The sequence below is a fragment of the Harpia harpyja genome, chromosome 22 (assembly GCF_026419915.1).
Source record: "Harpia harpyja isolate bHarHar1 chromosome 22, bHarHar1 primary haplotype, whole genome shotgun sequence".
NCBI classification, from domain to species: Eukaryota; Metazoa; Chordata; class Aves; order Accipitriformes; family Accipitridae; genus Harpia; species Harpia harpyja.
The window spans coordinates 14,581,521-14,600,267 of record NC_068961.1 but is presented as its reverse complement, the minus strand read 5'-3'; the positions used below and the strand labels follow the sequence as shown (position 1 = coordinate 14,600,267).

Genomic DNA, 18,747 nt, shown 5'->3' with positions numbered 1-18,747 from the left:
ATGCAATCTCTGGAGATTGAGAACCTGAACGTGATTACTGCTGGCTGAAAACTTGTTTTGTCCCAGTAGTCTTGGGGTACAGCTAGAATCTTTCGTGAATGATTAATGAACTATAGGCAGATCAATGAAACTCTGCCTTAAATGTATCTGTAACCAACTCAGATGGGGGTCGAAGAAGTCTAACCAGCCGGTATGGTGTAATTTGCAACTCTTGATGTAGTGAAACAGAGTAATTCATCTCATTTACTGTGGCTGGTTCCTCTAGCCCATGTACCTGAGTCACCTAAGTGATTTTTTTTTTTTCCCTTCCCTGCTTCCTACTCAGCATTAAAGTTATTATGTGGTATGCTGGCCTCCAATGTCCGTGTTCATAAGGAGAACCTTCCTCCAGCAGTAACCCCACTGATTCCAAGAAGTGAAAATTCAAGATTATGCTCATTACTGGTGAACACGCTCAATCACTTACCAAGAGAATATTAAGCTTCCCATAAAGCACTTTTTCATGGTAAATCTTGGAGATCTTTAAATTCCATCAGCAATATCAAACTTCAAAATTATTTCTTATCCCTAATTTCTATAACCAGCATACTCACTTTCGGGAATAATAAAGACTGTAGAACATATTCTCGTCTTTCTTGATGGATGACTAGTTGGCCTCAGTAAAGTTGTTAGCGATGTAAAATCAAATGCAAATTAAATAGCACAATCAAAATCAAGCTATTAAAAAAATAGTCATGCAGGCAGTATATGATACTAAGTACCACCCTTTTGCTTACATTGTTACATATATAATACCAGCATATTAGAAACATAATAAATCACAGAAAGCTGTTTCCATAGCCGGGAGTTTCTCAAACTATGGGTCATGACCCTCCTTGGGGATCCAAGAATAAGTTTGAATGGGGTCACAAAAAACTGTTAGCGAGAAGCAAGGGCAGATATTTCCCCCTAAGTTGAGCAGCCCAGTCCTCTAGCAGGGGAACAAGAGAGCAGACTGTAATTAGTGGCTGCAAGTATTTATACTTGCTAGGGAACTGCTAACTACCTTTAATTACAACAGCTCACTTTCTCCAGGAGAGGGGAGCAATATAGGCTCGAATTAAAATTGCCGGATAGCTGCTAACTGCCTTTCATTGCAGGCAATAGATCTGTTTCTCCAGGGAGGAAGAATAAACTTGTGACTGGATCTTATTCCCCCATCATTTAGAAATGGGGCCATTACCAATTTAGGGGGTCACACAAATATGCAATCAAACACGGTCGTATTTTCACAGTGTAAGAAAAAAATCAATAGTCTTATTTACAGAATGTGCGACCACCAAGCAAAGAGCGAAGTACCCCATGCAATCTGCATTGCGTCCTGGTGAAGAAGGACGTTTATTAAAGGACTTAAAATGAGAGGCTAATTGAAAAAGTAGAATGATCTCACTGAAAAGCACTTGTACATTTCTCTCTGCTGCCCTGCCTGTCATCTGAACCCACTTTCTTGCCCAGAACGGATCACCTTTTCAAAGCTGTCAGCAACTGGGTGTACCAAGATGGAAACTGAAGATTGGCGCTTGCGGCTGCAGTCAGACACCACATGGCCTGGCTGGGTTAGCACACCAAACAGGTCAAGGCAAGAGTCCTTTTCTGCTCCTTCTTGAAGGCAGCTTTCATCGAGACTGGAAGAGAAAGTATCGAGGTCTTCTCCCTCTCTCAAAATTAGGGATTTTAGGGAAATACAAGAGTGATATGTACCCCACATCCCCATGTTATGGGCTTTTAGTGTCACCAAAGTCCATGTGTTCTTTCTTGAGGTCTCTGTAAGGTCCATGATGCCTGTGGCTACAGAGCAGCCTGTCTCCTTCAGTGCCTTCTGGCTACTGCAGCCACCATGCTACCCTGCTCCAGGAGTGCTCTGCAGCTCCCCAGAAGGGAATGAGAGCCACGTCAGGTGGAAGTGACATGTCACTGGTGGACATGCCCTTATCTTAGCAGCAAAGGTCTCTGCTGCATGCTGCCCTCACGGTCCCGTTCCCATTCTCACACCGCATCCTGCGATGTGACACCCTCTCCCTGGGGAAGCAGCTCAGAAAAGGGACCCAGGTTACAAAGAACCTGGGGAAAAAGAAAAAAAAAAGGGGGGGGGGGGAAGAAGGAAAAGTGTTATTTTTCAGCTGGATCAGTTTTCCAACCTGTTGAATTGCGCAACCACATGAGCACTTGTGGTGACCTGAGCCAAGGGTGGGAAACTTTAGAAGTGGCTTGAACAGCACTGCCGTGTAGTGGCTGCTTCTGAGGGAAAGACCAGCCCTGGCTGCTGGTGGGAGAGAAGGAGAAGTGACCTGAGTGGTGTCCACACAACTTGGCCACGGAAAAGGGCTCTGATAGTGAGAGGAGGCTCCTGAGTTTTGCAGGCAAAGGCGTAACAGGGCACAGGCCTCAGCATCGAAGCTGGGCAGCTTGAAACTCAAAATGGACATGCCTTCCTGCTAGTGAGGGTGATCAGGCATGGGGGGAGATGAACTTGCGTTGGCCTGGGGCATTAAAGAGGAGATTAAGCCGTAAGACCTTCTTAAACCCAAGGGTTGGGTCTCTCCTGCGTTTGTGTGCAAGAAGTGGGATGAAATTGTCATAACGAGCCCCTTGCAGAGGAAAGAATAAAAATGGTGCCAGCCCACTGGACTGGAGAGCAGCTGCTCCCCTTAAAGCCTGCCCCGTACCCAGTGGCCTGGATGGCACTGTATCCAAAGGGCATGCAAATAGAATGACGTACTGGAGACAATAAAAAATATCAAGACTGTCCATATTATTTTCCTAACACTAAAACCAGCACGTTCATGCCATGGGCACACTCACTGAGCTGCTGAGACTTTCCCCGCCCTTCCCATAGGTTCTCTGCCCACTGCAGAAAGTCAGCACTGGAGGAGAAAAACCCTCCTGCGAGCCATGCCACCTTGTCTGCTGACAATTTGGTGTGTGATACACGGGAAACTACTTCTTCCCAGGGAACCCGGGAGGCACAAGTTATTCCAGAAAGTTCAGAAATCCTACTTCCAAAATCAAGTAGAAACTCTTCCCAAAGTGTTTCTGCACTCCTGTCATATCTGCCGCGATCCGCTCAGGGGATCTTTTCACACCTTTCTGTGAAATGCTCCATAACTGCAACTGCAAGTCAGGTTTTATCAAGTTTTTCTTTGCAGCCTGTCAGCAGCATTTTGACTAGCCAGAAGGGTTACCTCCATGCTCTCTGGTGCTGAGCGGGATACCTGCAAGCCATGCAGCTTATTCAGGAATAGGTATGCAGCCCCTAGCAGCCTGAGAAGCCAGGGAGAATGGTTTCAAAACATATTTACTGGTAACTGCAAAGAGAAAATTGATGTTTAATTCCCTGCCCCTTGACTGTCCGTACTGCTTAGCCTTGTGTCCCTTCTGTGCCAGGTGAGGCACAGCCTGGACAGGTACGGCTGGGAAGGGGACGCACTGGGCAGCTCCAAGTAGAATGGAGGCTTTAAAGTAGATTTTCAAAACATTATGGATTTCATCTTTGCTCTAGCAGCTGGTTACTGTGCCAAAGCCATGAATCACACCACTTGGAAGTGATTGAAGGAGGGGAAAGAATAATAATAATAAAGTGGCAAACTAGCTCAGGGATAGGCTTGGGAGTCCTATTAAACTTGAGAGGCTACAATTTCTATTCCCAGACCTGCTGGTTAACACAAGAACAAGCACCATGCTTCCCCACCCCATCCAAAGTGTTGTACTAGGCAAAAACTGAGGAGCAAACCAGCAACAGGTCAATCCTGTACTGTGTAGTCAAAAGTTGCCAGCAGATTAACGTGGCAGCGCTCATGAAAAGTCTGCAGCAGCTCTGGCAAGCTTTGCAAAATTTATATTTATAGCTACGGGTTTCATCGCAAAAGGAACCAAATACGTGATGTTTGTTTCTGTGGAAGAATGGGAGGAGACTAATGGTAAAGGAGAGGGAGTGGGAGTGTGGAAATGGGGAGAGGGGAAGGCAGAGAACTGAGCCCTGCTGAGTTTTCAGGGACCCGCAGAAAAAATCATCTAGAGTAGTTCAGACCTCAAATACCGTGCGGTGCTTTGACAATCTTCTGGTTTATGGCATACTTAACAAAGTGTTCTTACATTTACTAGGCTGGAATGTCCATTTGACTATAGACTCTCTGCTACTTTGCTCGTACTTTAACATTTTGGACACGTGACAAAAATGTGTGTAACGCATTTTTTAAAGTGTTGATTGTGCTCGTAATTTTCAAGTCAGAATATAAAATAAACATCTCTGCCCTTTCTTCCAGCAGGCAGCACAGAGATCTGCTCTCCGCGTTCTATCTGACAGGTACATTTTGTCATTTTTATGAACTATAAATTGCTTTATGAAACGTTGAGCCCTATTTATTGTGGCATATAACTCATAATCGGATTTTGTCCCCAAAGTATCTGTGAACTGGGATGTTAAACATTTTGCATGCTTGGATTTGTCATGCATGTGTAGAGTTTATTACTGCAAAAATCACAGTCTTGTTGTATTTCATACAGAGTATGCAGAATCCGTTGTTGTGATACCAAACGAGAGATAAGAAACTTACTGGAGAAGGCATGAATGATGCAGTAAAGTCTGAGCTTTAGAGTTTGCTGAGATATATCTGAGCTCGTTTTTCAGCAATAAGTACTTCATTTATTCCGAGATGTTCTCTTCTGACTTTTTCCAAATCTTTTCCCTGGGAATTACTCTTCTTTTGATGAGATTCTCTGTACGTTTTATGCACAAAAACAATGCCCTTTTTTACCCCTTAAGTTTTGAGGGATTGGTATTTTGGAGGAATTTAATTCATTTTTTCACTACTTCTGGAACTGCAGCAGTGCTTCAGGCAGATAAGCAGGGGACCAAATCCTTAGACAGTGTTCAGGTTTTACTCAGCCCTTTTTCAAGTAAAAATCCATTAACTTCAATGGGAAACTTGCCCGAGTGAGGAATTCAGGATTTGGGCCATAGTAAATGTTATAGTTGGGCTGTAGGTCTGCACAGGTATTTACCTTAAATGACTTTTATGAAAGAGGATTGATTGAAATATAAGGTAGCTTTCTAAGATGGTCCTGATTTCTTTTCCAGTTTTGGGAACAGGGGGAGGGAAGGGGGAGGAGAGACTGTACATTTTAGTGCCTGTGAAAAAGAACTAGCAGATTTACATTTATCCACAAATGAGGTACTGTGTCATGCAGGCTGACACAGAGTAAATTTCCCCATGCCTTGTTGGCAGCCCCCTCTGCTCCGTCTGGCCCCCCGCCCCCCGCCTCCCTGGGAATAAGCAGTAATTGACTCTGGAAGCCAGCTCAGGCCAGGATTTCTCCAGAGCAGAGCCTGTCACTTAGGCTGAATTATATGTTGTGCATGGATGAATAACATTTCTCTCTGCTCAGGGGCTAAGACCGCCAAAATTATCGACCTTCCCCCCCCCCCCCCCAAGTTTCCAAACACCATTTTGTTTAGAATTTTTTTTCACCCCCTTAAGGAAAAAAATTCCCTGAGTGAAATGTATGGGATGCGGGTGAAATCACTGATGCGGTTGTAGGGCACACAAGTATTCGCTGTAACTGGGACAAATGCAAAAAGAAAGAGGAGTCGGACTCAGCATTATGCCCCTCTCTCTGGAGGTGTGCAAGCTCGCCCCGACGCAAAGCAGCTTTTGCACTTGGGGGGACAATACCGTGACCAAAGGAAACATGGGGGGGGGGGGGTTCTCAGCATCCTTCCCCTGGGCTGAATGAGGAACATTCCTGCAGGAGTGCCCCTGGAGGTAGTTAATAAGCCCCAAACCCTGCAGTGTGCTTTCTGTCTCCCCTAGAAAGAAAAGTGGCAGTGATGGATAGATGGTCCCTACCTCATCGGGGGTGGTGAGGAAGCTGGGCGCAGGCTGCCCTCATCCTCAGGGCAAAAGGGCTTAAATGTTGCCCGTCACACCTCGGATTTAGTATTTATGATCAGATATTCCCCTCTCTGCCCCTAAAAGCATGCCTGGAGATTACAGCTTTCCCACCTGCTCTGCAAACATTCGGCTGCCGGAGCACCCTCCTCCCCTCCTTCTGGAGGGGGTGCTGGGAAGGCCATGGGTGCACCCGGGGGGGGGCTCTCTGCTGCCTGTAACCTCAGTGCAGCAAGTGAACAGGAGGGCAGGGGGCCAAAAACCCACACTGCGATGGCAGTTTCTGTCTAGTCTTGGCTAAAGTGAGGATGCCTGTGATATTGCTGCTCATTACTTGTGTCCCAGTAGCAACTAAGAGCTCCTGGTCACACACGAGCACTTCCCAGCACCAAGGGAGATGGCAGCTTAAATAAAGCTCTTAGTAATTTTGCCCATTATTTTTTTTGAAAAACATTCTCCAGCAGTTCTTGTTGCAGTTTTTGCTTTCACTTTCTGTTAAATAGGTAACAGTTAGCTAAACTGAAAGGGGCGGGGGGGGGGGGGGAACCAGAGAGTTTTTAAACCTGTAGCCATTGATTTCTTTAGTGTATTGCACTCAGTCTTGTTTTCAGAATGACACAGTAACCCCCAGCAGATTTATGTGCAAACACAAAGATTAGTGACCCAGAAGCTTGACTGAAACAGCTTTTCTGCTTCCAGAAGACAGGTTGCTCTGCACATGCACCAACTATTTTGTCAGGAAAGATGCACTGGCCCCATTAGCTTTTCATTCTCTCATGAAAAACCCTCAGTGTTTATACAGCACAGCTTGGTTTTAATTTTATTGTGCTCTTCAGTAAAGTGATCTAACTATACAGATTGCTCAGTTTCTGGGACAGAGAAGAGCAAGAACTTAACTCATATACCTTAACCGTATAGTGCTAGCATATCTTCAATTGTCTGACTCTCATATCCACTGCCTGAATAGCTTTCAAATGAAGAAAAATATAACTAAAATATTCAGTGTGTTCTGTTGTTATTTAACAGTAAGCAGTGTGATTAAGCCAGGTCTTAAACCTGCTTAATCCCGCTGAGCTAAATAGATTTTATTATTGACTCCCATGGTCCCAGAACTCTGACCTTAAGGCTGAAGTTAAAAGCTAATTTTTTGCAGTCTGTTCCACTAACCCAGAAGCACTTGCTTGCTGGATACATTTGCAATGGAGAATGTCCAGCTGTAAATTACAGCTGTTTGTAATCATACCCAAACACAACACTCATTATTATTCTTTTGTTCTTTTTAGGCTGAAAAGCCCACCATGAGGGAGACCGCACAATACTTAATCCACACATTAAATTTACTCGCAGCTCATATTCATGCGCAAGATAAGATTTTCCATGAAGTAAAGATTTACAGTGGTCCTAGGGCACTTTTAGTCCCCTAGCTGCTTTTATTTCTCTGTAGTGCTGTAGTGTAGGCCAAGTGGGTCTGCTGAAGGGTTTTGAACACTTAGAGGAAAGCGTTGTACCACCGCTGAATTTCCTCTCTTGTTGTAATAGGGGAAAGATAGCTCATTCACCACGGTGCTTGGGTGGCACTTAGGAGGCACGCTTAATTCACAGTTGCGGTCTGTTATCCTTTCCGTGTACTTATGCTGGAGGACGCAGGCAGAACCTGCTCGTGCGAACCTCAGCGCAGGCGTGTAGGGCAGAGGGAGAGCTGAACCCGCTCAGCCCAGCAGCCATATGCCGTGCTGGCAAGCCTTCCCATCCCAGCTGATAAGTCCTATAAAGAGTCCAATCACTAGCTTACACTCAGCACCTGATTAATATATATGTGTCATCCAGACCTGAACTTTTAAGTACAGGCTATGATAAACCTTTTTGATTTACCACCTTGGGCGGTTGATAGACAACACCACTAGCATCCATGTGACAGTGTCGACAAGCCCTGTTCATGATGGTTGGTGAGTTACACAGCCTGTCTGAGCTTCGGTCTGCCTTCCTGTCAGGCAGAAGGGATAGTACTTTGCATTTCCATGTAACCATGCCTTGTTGTCATGGTTTAACCCCAGCCAGCAACTAAGTACCAGGCAGCTGCTCACTCACTGCCCCTCCCCACCCAGTGGGATGGGGGAGAAAATCAGGAAAAGAAGTAAAACTCATGGGTTGAGATAAGAAAGGTTTAATACAACAGAAGAGAAGAAACTAATAATGATAATGATAACACTAATAAAATAAAACAGTAATAATAAAAGGATTGGAATGTCCAGATGATGCACAGTGCAATTGCTCACCACCCGCCGATCGACACCCAGTTAGTCCCCGAGCGGCGATCCCCCTGCCCCCCACTCCCCCCAGTTTATATACTAGATGTGACATCACATGGTATGGAATACCCCTTTGGCCACTTTGGGTCAGCTGTCCTGGCTGTGTCCCCTCCCAGCTTCTTGTGTCCCTCCAGCTTTCTCGCTGGCTGGGCATCAGAAGCTGAAAAACCCTCGACTTCAGCCTAAACATTACTTAGCAACAACTGAAAACATCAGCGTTATCAATATTATTCCCATACCTAACTCAAAAACATAGCACTGTACCAGCTACTAGGAAGACAATTAACTCTATCCCAGCTGAAACCAGGACACTTGTCTGTCCGTGTTTGGTCACGGTTAGGACATTGAAATGTCGGCATGAGCTGGTTTACCCTAATGGGTCTGTCCAGTTGCACTTAAGATCCTGAAGGGCAAACGAATACTCCCTGTTGTCCTCTGGACCAGTGAAGAGTTTGGGGAGCTGAGCAGCAGGTCGTGTGAAGCAGCAGAGCCCCACATCTGAAGGGAGAGAGACGTTTGCAAGCAGAAGTACTGCTGCACTGCCTCTCGTGGGTGTGTGCACACATTTAGCGCTCAGCTGCAAGGAAAATCAAATGGAAAAGGTTGACCTGGGACAATCTAGTCCATTGCCCTGATCATGTAAGCAGCCACAGGATCAACAATTATTCCAGTGGTATCTGTAGCATGGCTTTTCTTCTTCAGACAAAGCCACATTGAGATACACCATTGGGTTAGGAGGCCTGGGGAGTGACTGCCTGTAAAGCATTAAGGCAACAATAAGAGGCAATTTAGACTTTTAATACATCGCTTAAAGCAGGGAAGGCAGCTGTCCAAGCAGCCTTAAAACTTTCAGTGGACTGAGCCAAAGATTTCTTGTTCTCAAGTATCTGCTTGAGCTGTGATTAAGCGAAGCAGTTAAATTTGTGATACCCTAAAGTAAGTAAATAGTCCAGTGGCAGCTAGCAAAAATACTCATGTGCTTTGTGTCACTCACATACTTATGTTTGTGTTGGAGTGAGTTTTTCGATAACATCGCCTTTCACACCGTGAGAGTCCTCCACATGAGAAGCTACGTGGTCAGCTTATCAGCGGAGTGACTCAGCTAGCTGGCTGGCCAGAAAGGCTTCATGTGACAGGTCTGTGTAATCAGTGACAGCCGAGGGGAAGCCTTGGCTCAGGACACCTGATCTGGGTCCCAGCAGAGCATGACGGAACTGAGATCACGGGCTCCACAGGAGTCAAAGGTTGGCCGGAGAAGAGTGTACACGCACGGTGTTCCCTGCCACAGAAACAAACACACAGGTCTTACAGCGTTAGCACGTTGCTTAAACTTTCTGGATTATCTTTGAGAGGAAAAAGAGAATACCTCTGACAGGATATGGATTTATCATCTATGCCTTACATGAAAGCTTGGCGGTTTGCAAACACTGGTGTCTCACAGTTGCAGCCCTCCCACATGGTTCAGGGTAGCAAAGGGCAACTGCTGCTAGAAATGGTCTAGAGTTTCTCAGCCCTCCTGGTTACAGAACTTGAAGGAGGAAGAGTAATGATACATATTGTATATAGGATACCATTTCCAGTATTGGAGACTTGTGAATTAGTGAAAAGGGTCTTTAAAAGAAGAGCCTGTGTAGAAGGCTTGGAGTGAAAAGAAATAGATATCTCTGTAAAACTGGGACTCCATTTCCCTTTATTTATCTTGTGAGCGAGAATCTGTAGCACTCGTCTGTTCACTGTTGGATGTTTTCCCATACCTTGACTGTTGCTGGTGTTTTTTTAGAATTGTTCTACCATAGCACTGGAGACGTGATTTGGATGTATTGTGATGCTGCGTGAGAAGGTGGACCAGAGCTGTCCAAGGGAATTGTAACAATTTTGAGCTCTAGCTATCGATACTAAATACTGAAATTCCTTTGGTTTTTAGAGAATGAAAAAAGAAAAATTAAGATGTATTTTTTCTTCAAGGAAGTGATAGTGTTTTGCTATCATGACAGCCAAACATTTCCCACCTCCCTATGGGCAACCCCATGCATTCTCAATGGCTCCCTGAAGGTATCCGGGGGGAGACGATCGGTTCTAGTTCCCAGAAACATTTGCATTTTGAAAAATATCTATCTGCTAAAAGAAAGGTCTGACTAGTAATTTCTCATGTATTTTCTTTGGCTTGCTAGGTCTTTTAAGAATTAGGGTGTGGATAATTACAGAATTAACGTGGAGGGGAAAAGAGACAAGGTGCAGGTCTGTGGTCTTTCATATATTAGTAAGGAGAAAACAGGTCCCATGGCTGGCTGGCAGCATGAAGAATATGCAAAGTGCTATTGGGAAGAAGAGTGTATATGTGTGCAGCATATGAAGTGCCTCAGCATATGATTAACCTCACTGGGTATGTAGTAAATAGTAGATAACTGTGATCAAAAAAGTATTCATGTGATTTATCAAACTGAGCAACTGTGCATTTTGCAGTGAAGCAGGAGGTCAATCCTGAAATCTAGGGCAAGTAGAGCAATAGGAAATTGCAGGGACTAAGAAGTTAATCATACCGTTGGACTGCTTCCATCTGGTTTTGAAAGACAGAGTCAGTACAGTGCTAGCGAGGACGCTTCACGGCAACAGATCAGGAATTAATTTTTTCAGCAAATCTTCAGCTATCATTTGTGGTAACACAGGCTTATAAAAATGTAATTTAATTTCTTGGGAATAAATCACATAGGACAAGAAGTGTGAGAGTGGTTTTTTAATGTGTGTATCTGAGGCAAAAAAAAAAAAAAAAGAGTGAGAGTAAGAGAAACAGCAAAAATCCAAGAGGAAACAAACATTAACAATATGAAACCTGGAAGGCATAAACGGCCATCCAGTTAAATTGTGCAGGTAATTGTCTTTGAAAAATCAGTTTGCAGTTGGGAAACTTCTACATTTTTATGACCCTTGGAGGCATAATCTTGTCTAACCTGTCTGTCTATCTTCATCAGCGTGGGTCAAAGGAGCACTGACTTAAAGTATTGTTGAATTGATGCTCTGAACACCACTCCCGTATATCATGAGTACATAGCTATGGGCAGTGAATTTGTTAATGAATTCTGTTTTCCTTATTATTGATATTACTTATGATATTTCAACGAGACTTGAACATTATGCTCCCTTTGGGCAATGACAGTCCCCCTAGGCAATGAACATGTTGTAAAACAAAGGGGATTTTAACCTTGATAGTAACTCCAGTAGCTAAAACTTGCTTTATTGTAAGAGGTAGGAGGACAGTTAGTTGATAACATTATGCCTTTCTTACTTCAGCAGTGGGATAAGAGAATAGAGAAACCTATACTATGAATGATTGTGCTATTTTTAGTGCTATGCTGCAAAAGTGAAATCTTATAAATACATTTGTATCTATTTCCTGGCAGTCTGACAAAAGAGAGCTCAGGTTTACCCAGCACCAATAGTAGGAAACCAGGGACCACGCTGTTCCCACAAATCACCACACTTTCATTACCACCTTATTTTAAGAAAAGCTGAAAATTCATAGCAACCAACAGCACCTCAGCCTGGTCCAGTTACATGACATTAGCTTGGGACTTTTGACCCTTGGGTGTTCGTGAATCGTGTCCTAGCTGTAGCTCAGGGAGTCTCCAGAGCAGGTGCAGCAAAGCAAAGGAGAAATTTCAGTTCCCTTTCAGTGAGGCAGTAGTCCATGCAGCAGATGGAAGGAGATCCCCCCTTCAAGCTTTAATCACTCAGTAATCAGCCAGGCACAACAGGGTTTTCTGGCATCAGCTCCATGGATGACATGCTCGCTCCAGTCTTTTTTCTGCCTTCTTGCAAAGGTGGTTTAGAAATCCCAGCTGAACTTCTGGGTTTGCCTTTGTCAAAAGGCTATCTGCCTACTGCTCTCTGTATTTTTTAATTTTAGTTTTAAGAGCATTTTCTCCTTGCTCTTGGTTTTATTCTGACCCTGGCAACAACGAAGGCAAAAAGGAAAGGGGAGCCCTGGTTTGCTCGGGGGACATCAGGCACGTTCTGCAGGAGGCCAGTCCCATGAAAGAGCTGTGCTTGTGCCCAGGGTGGGCAAGGGACTCCTCAGCACTGTGTCTTCATGAGGCCCCAGTGGGGACAACTCATGGTCTGTACCTTGGCTGGCCCTTTGCTCTTTGGGCTGTGTAGAGGACACTACACAGAAGCAGAACTGTGGCCAGTTTCTCTGCAGACAAAAACCCAGGTATGTACAAAGAAAGAGGTGCCCTGTGATTTCCCCATGGGGATTAATGTGTGGCTGGATCAGACCTCAGATGCTCCTGCAAGGAGATCACATTGTCATGATCTGAGATACTTTGCTTCCCCATGCAGTCCCACCCAGATGTCTCCTCCTTTTTTTTCATGACAGCCTCAATTTTGATGTAGGTTGCAGGAAAACTTTTATCCTTTCCTCTCCTCTTGGAGAAGAGTTGGATTTATTCTGCCATTGAGGAAGGGTTCACACTGTTCTAGGTTTCTTGCATTTCAGTGAAAGAAAATATAAGTGTGATCTTTGAATAGCCTGGGTTTCCTCCCAGAGAAAAACTGGAACATTTGTGAAATCTGACAGAGCTCTTAGGACGGAAGAGCGGTTTCCCACTTAGCTATTTCACATATGCTGGTGTGAAGGTACAGCAGCGGTCCAGTAGGGCCCTATAGCTCCATGTGATCCACCAAATCTCATACAAGTGCTTTACCTTGAAAAATATCGCAGCTGAAATGTTTCAGGCGTGTTTGGTAGTACCTCTACAGAAGTCCTTGGCTAAGAAAGCCTTGGGAAAGACTTACATCCAGAACTTTCTGAGAAAAGGATCAGATTGACAAAACTATTTTTGTCTCCTCCCAGACTCTCATTCCTTTGGCAATGCTTTCATCTTCTTCCCTTATCAGAAGGAATCAGTGCATGCTGGGTGATATATGCAGGCCATCTCATGACTACCCATGATTTTGGGCCAAAAAAATACCATCTAAGTCTCTTGAGGACCACCATCTGTACTTGTAACCAAATTCCTATTGAAAAGTCTGTGAAGTGGATACTCTTCCACAGCCCTATTACAGACCCCTATCAGTCTTACTCCCATAATCCTGGAGATCCTAGGGGTTGAAAAAGTCTCATCCCATCAAAGAAATTGTTTCTTTCCTTCCTCCTATAAAAACAAAACCAAAAACAAACCAAAAGAAACAAAAACAAACAAACAAAACCTCCTTTCCTTCTGTGCAGTGCATTGAAATCTAGGTACTGAAGCAAGGCCACATTCAGAGAATTTCTATGCCCTGCAGAGTTTCCAAAGTAGGGACTTGACCCCACATTCCTGATATACCCAGAAGCCAAATTAAAATAGTTGGGAGTTTTTGGCGAGCAAGGAATATCATACCTAGCTGTAGGGCTTGAGCTGGTTAAAGAGGAATATTTTTTCCACGCATGTGAAAAGTCTTTCATGCAGACATCAGGAGAAGGAGGTATGTTTATACACTTTTCAGCCAATGCTGACAAATGGGCTTTGCATGCAAACCTTTTGGTTTACCCAAGTAGTTTGTGGCAGCAGGGAGCATTTTTTCATGGTAAATGTGAAAAGTAAATAGAAAAATGACAAGTTTCTGGTTTAGTTTGATTGAGAGTTTTTTTTCTGCATGAAATGAAAGCTTAAATCATATAATTGTTTTTAACATTTTGAGTCCCACAGTAATTCTCTTTGTGGTTCATCAATGGCTCTGATCGGTGCACACTAGCAATGATTCTTATTTTACACTGACTGTAGACTTTGAACGCTGTTTTAAACTTCAGTGACCAGATTTTCACAGGTACAAAATGAAATAGCTTCACTGATTTCAGTAGTGTTATCCCAGTTTTCACCCAATGAAGATTTGACCTCAGCACTTTGGAAATATTTCCAGCTTTTAAAAATCACATCACTACTTATTTGTACTTCCAAAGGTTGCACAAGTGAATTATTTTAAAGGAACACACTCAGCGTGCGGTTCTGACATCAGGGTTCACTTATGGTTCCACTTCAACTCAGCCTGACCATCTACCAGCTCCCCCAACACCCTCACTGGCAACCTGATGAGTAGGGCTGCAGGGAAGGTATTCGGGCTTTTGAACCATTGGAGCTTTTTTGATGCAAACCAAGACCCCCAAATCCCAAATGGCTCATTTTCCAAAGTTGCAAGTTTTTTTGCTCAGTTAGCATTTCCAGGAGGTCTATCTAGTGACATTTTCTTTACAAATTATCAGAACAAACACTTTCTGTTTTATTTTTCATTATTATTGCTTTCCTTTGGGGTTCTGTTTCATGGGAAAATTCAGAATTGGAGAGCTTTGTTCCAAACTGGAATGGCATGAAATTTCAAAATCCTCCTCAGAATGGAAGACCTTCCTTCTCTCAAGGCCTCTATTTATAGCAGGCTGCCCTTTTTGCAGTCAGACAGGGGCCAGATCATATTATGACTGTGTGCTCTCATGTGCTTTTAACTTAGATGTAAAATTAGGTCTGGCTTGAAACTAGGTGTAAAGAGTCTAAGTTCAGACATTACGTTTTTATAACCTGAAAATGATATCATTTTGAAAGGCAGAAATAAATAGAAATTACTTAAATTAAATTAGATATTTTTCCATGGGGTATGATTTAAATGTGACACATGCTATCTTTAATATAGTCTGCAATCTTCTGGCATTTTAGCAAAAAAAGAAAATTATTTATTTTAAAGGCAGGTATTTTATAGCTAATGGAATTTACTTTGCATACCAGTGTATCTTCTGTATTAGATTGCTATAAAGATTTTAAAAGTTTTTTTCATTCTTGACTCAGGCGCAAAACTTTTCTTCATGCTGAGGGACTGCCTCTCACACATGCATTCACACAGAAGAGAATAGGCCCTTCTCTGTGGAAATCTAGCAGCCAAATAATTCACAAATAGCTCTCACTTATTATTTACTGGCACAATCAAGCATAACTGCTCTAAATGAACAAACACTTTGTCAAATAAAAAAACAGGGGAGCAGGGTTAAAGAATCCCATGATTCTGATTTACACAACAGATAAAAATCACCCCAGAAAAGTCATAGAGACCTGCCAAGTAAATTTCTTGCTTTGCAATGATCTTTTAAGACACTTTAATATGCTTTTGCGAGGATCTGCTCTGGCCCTGGCGTCACGCGTACCCGGGAGGTCTGTGTTGTTTCATACCCCGGCAGGTGATGGCGAGGGGGCAGCTAGAGCCTGGCTCCCAGCTGCTTTACAGGACTTCGCTTGCCATTGCTATCTACCTTTTCTTCCTTCCTACAGCCCCTTTAGAGAGAAAAGAGGAAAACCAGACACAGGGCCTCTATCACAGGCATCTCTCCCCAGTCGGCCCCAGATATCCACGATTTTGGCTCTCCAAGTTTCCCGGGGGACCTTGTCCCAGAGCCTCTCTTGCTGGCTCTCTGGCTGCACCTCATGGAGCTTTGCTGTCTTGCTCGCCCAATCTCCCCTTTCCCCATTCTTCAAAACCACCCTGACCCCACTGGGGTGCCTGGAGCCCTCCCCGGGACCCCCATCTCCCACCAGTCTCCTCCAGCTGCCCCCAATCTCAGGGCCACACAGCGGGACGCAAGCCCGACTGGCTTGCAGTGTCATGAGTGAAGCCTGGCGGAGGCTACCCAAGCTCCATCTGCTGCTGAAAGGTTGACTCGGCCCCCATCACTGGGGGAGGACAGCCTCTCTTCCTGCTGCACAGGAGAAACAGCCGTGGCGGGGGGCCAGCCCACGGTCTCGGTTTGCAGCCCCACGGACACCAGCGTACGGGGACGGCAGTGCCACCCAGCCAGCCAAGGGTGCCAGTCCTGCGATAAGGCGGCCACGCCATCAGCTGGACATGGGGGACTTCTATCTGCACCTTGAGTCTTCTCCATTCAGTTCCCTGCAATAACCATCACTCTTCCCTGCTAATAATACCCTCAAATACTGATTTCCTGAAGTCACTTCTTTTAAGGTCATGATGTCCCTTTTTCTAAAGTTTAATAAGCTTGGTACTGACCATGTGGAGTTAGAGTGGGTTTGTAAATATTTGTATCTTCAGTATTATTCCTTTGGTAGCAGACACCAGGACAATATTTCCCACATTAAAAGGGCTCTTGGGGAGGGTTTAGGAACTCTGGCCAGACAAAAATAGTTGCCTGAAGGAAGAGGAAAAACCTTGGAGAATTACCAGACTCTTTTTTTAAATTTTGAGACAAATGGACTTTTCAAACTTTGCCCTGAAAAGAGATCTGGTCATGACCTACTATAAATCTCATATGGCCATTTAAAACCTCACAGTGCTCTGGTTAAACAGCATTGCACCAGACAAAACCTCCAGGGCATGGGGACATTGCTGCGGTTTTTCCCTTTCAAGCTTGTATATTGTCCCCATAACATATTGCCAATGTTCACAGGACCAAATGAGACTGTGGCCTTTCTTTAATGTACTCAGAGCTCTTGTGTTGAGAGCCTGTGAGGTCAACAGGAAAACATGGAATGAAATCTCAGATGAGTGTCGGTCTTTCCCAGGCTTCCTGGCAATTTCCAACTTCTCACTCTATTGTTTTCAATAAGATAGAGCTTGTCCTCTGCTCAATAAAAAAAAATAGCTAAAAGAGCTAAGACTCAGAAAATGAGCAGTTTTGTAAAAACCTGGCAGATTCCCAGTCTGCTGAACCTAATAACAAGCACACTCATTTTTCCAGTTTCAAACTTTTTGGTGCAAACCCCCCTCATGCAAACACCTCCCCGGACTTGTGGGAAGAGGTACAGTGTAGAGAAAAGAAGAGTGCTGGGCTTCCGACGTGAAAACTGTAGCCTACGTTTTTGAAACAGGGATGTTGAAAGGTGGAGCTCTCAGAAGAACCTAACTTGGGGCTCCAGTTGTCAGATTGCCCTCAGCTTTCCTCCTCCTTTTCCTGCTGGAGGGATTCACAGCACAGCACCTCTCTCTGTTAAAGCTGAAAAGGAAAGCAACAACTGCAAAGTCGATTGTGCAAACCCAGAGAACAGTTTGAGAAGGCAGCAAAACCTAAACACTCCTCTGAGATTATCACTCTCTAATTGATACAGAGATGTACTGTGACCTCTGGTTCAACTTCTCTTTTTATACCATTTTCTGCATTAGCATGTTATCAGCTTGTCAGCTGCCACCAAATTTTAACCTCAGACTGCTGATATTTTCTGAGTATTGTGTAAAAATGTATGTATTTTCCTAAATAATTATAAGGGATTTAATGCTAGTGAAAAGCACCAGTTGACACCTGATTATCCCAGAATTTCTCCCTCGTGTTGCAAGCATATCTGCCCCCCTCCTGGAGCCTTGCATTATCCACATGCATATTCTTTATGCGTGCAGACAAAGGGCACTGTTAAAGCAGACAAATGCCTTAGCATTCAATGTAGTTAGCTAATCTGAGCCAACACCACATTATTTTCTAAGAAATGTATTTTATTCTTTTCTTCCATTTGGTCAAAACCTAGCATTAACCATTTATTAGTATTACAAGAGCCATGACAAATTTCTGTCATTGGCCACTCTACATTGCTGTCCTCCTCTGCCTACGTAAGGTCTCCCAGGTTGGTTACAGCAGGTGATTACTGCAGAGTTGCCCTACCCAAATTATTAGGGTTGTTTTTATGGCCAAAAGTCTGGCAACACTATGGAGCAGCAGTAAATTGGGGATCTGGTTTGAATTGTTCATATGTCAGTAATTTACCACATCAGCCTTTTAAATTAAATTACAGCAAACTCTATGAATACCTTCTCTGGTTAAATGAGGGAACATATGGCAAATGAATTCCCACTGCCCCACATGGAGAAGACATACTACAGTGTCACAACGCACTCCTTGGCTGCTTTAGAGTTGAGCTCCGCAGGGCTATCATGCACCAGTGTTCAGCTGTTGAACTGGGAGGTTAGCTTGAAAGGACCGGTAACTGCAAACTCCATAACTGCATGGACCTGCCAGTCACTTCTCCAGCTAATCCAAGAGCTGCAAGGATGAAGTGGTGAAACATGTGGGTAGTCTGGCCAGTGTAAAAAGGGTGATCGTGGAGGGAAGGTAAAATCTGGAAGGAGAAAAGACGAGCCTCTGTTAAGTTAAGAAATTCTACACTACTTTTTATTAAGGCCATACCATGCCTGAAAGAATAGATTTTATGATACTGTTTTCAGGTTGTGATAGGCTGCAGTTTGATTGAGTCAAAGCTTAGCTTGTGTGAATGTTTAGGGCGTTCAAATGCACTTTCTGCACCTGTGCTGAAAAAAATAATTACCCCCAAAAGTCGCACTTTTCTTTTTTTTTATAAGTGACACTCAGCTCACATGGCAACCGCAATTCTAAAATTAACAACATATGTTTCCAAAGCTGAGATGTAAACAGGGCTTGCTTAGTTAGGAAGCGATTGCCTTAGGTTTGTCTTGCACCTGGTAAAGAGCTTGTTAAAGGTAGTATTGCAACCTTGAGGGTTTTTTTAGTTTAATTGCTAAGACAGCATTTA

The 18,747-nt window shown here is 43.9% G+C and overlaps 1 protein-coding gene across 1 annotated transcript in view; it reads left to right on the top strand.

The window, feature by feature from the left end:
* Positions 1 to 18,747, top strand: part of AFF3 (ALF transcription elongation factor 3) — a 337,267-nt gene that overhangs the window by 245,833 nt on the left and 72,687 nt on the right. The window contains exon 9 of the mRNA XM_052773584.1: positions 4,302 to 4,342. Within this exon, the coding sequence (XP_052629544.1) occupies positions 4,302 to 4,342 (41 nt within the window). The remainder of the gene's footprint in view (positions 1 to 4,301; positions 4,343 to 18,747) is intronic.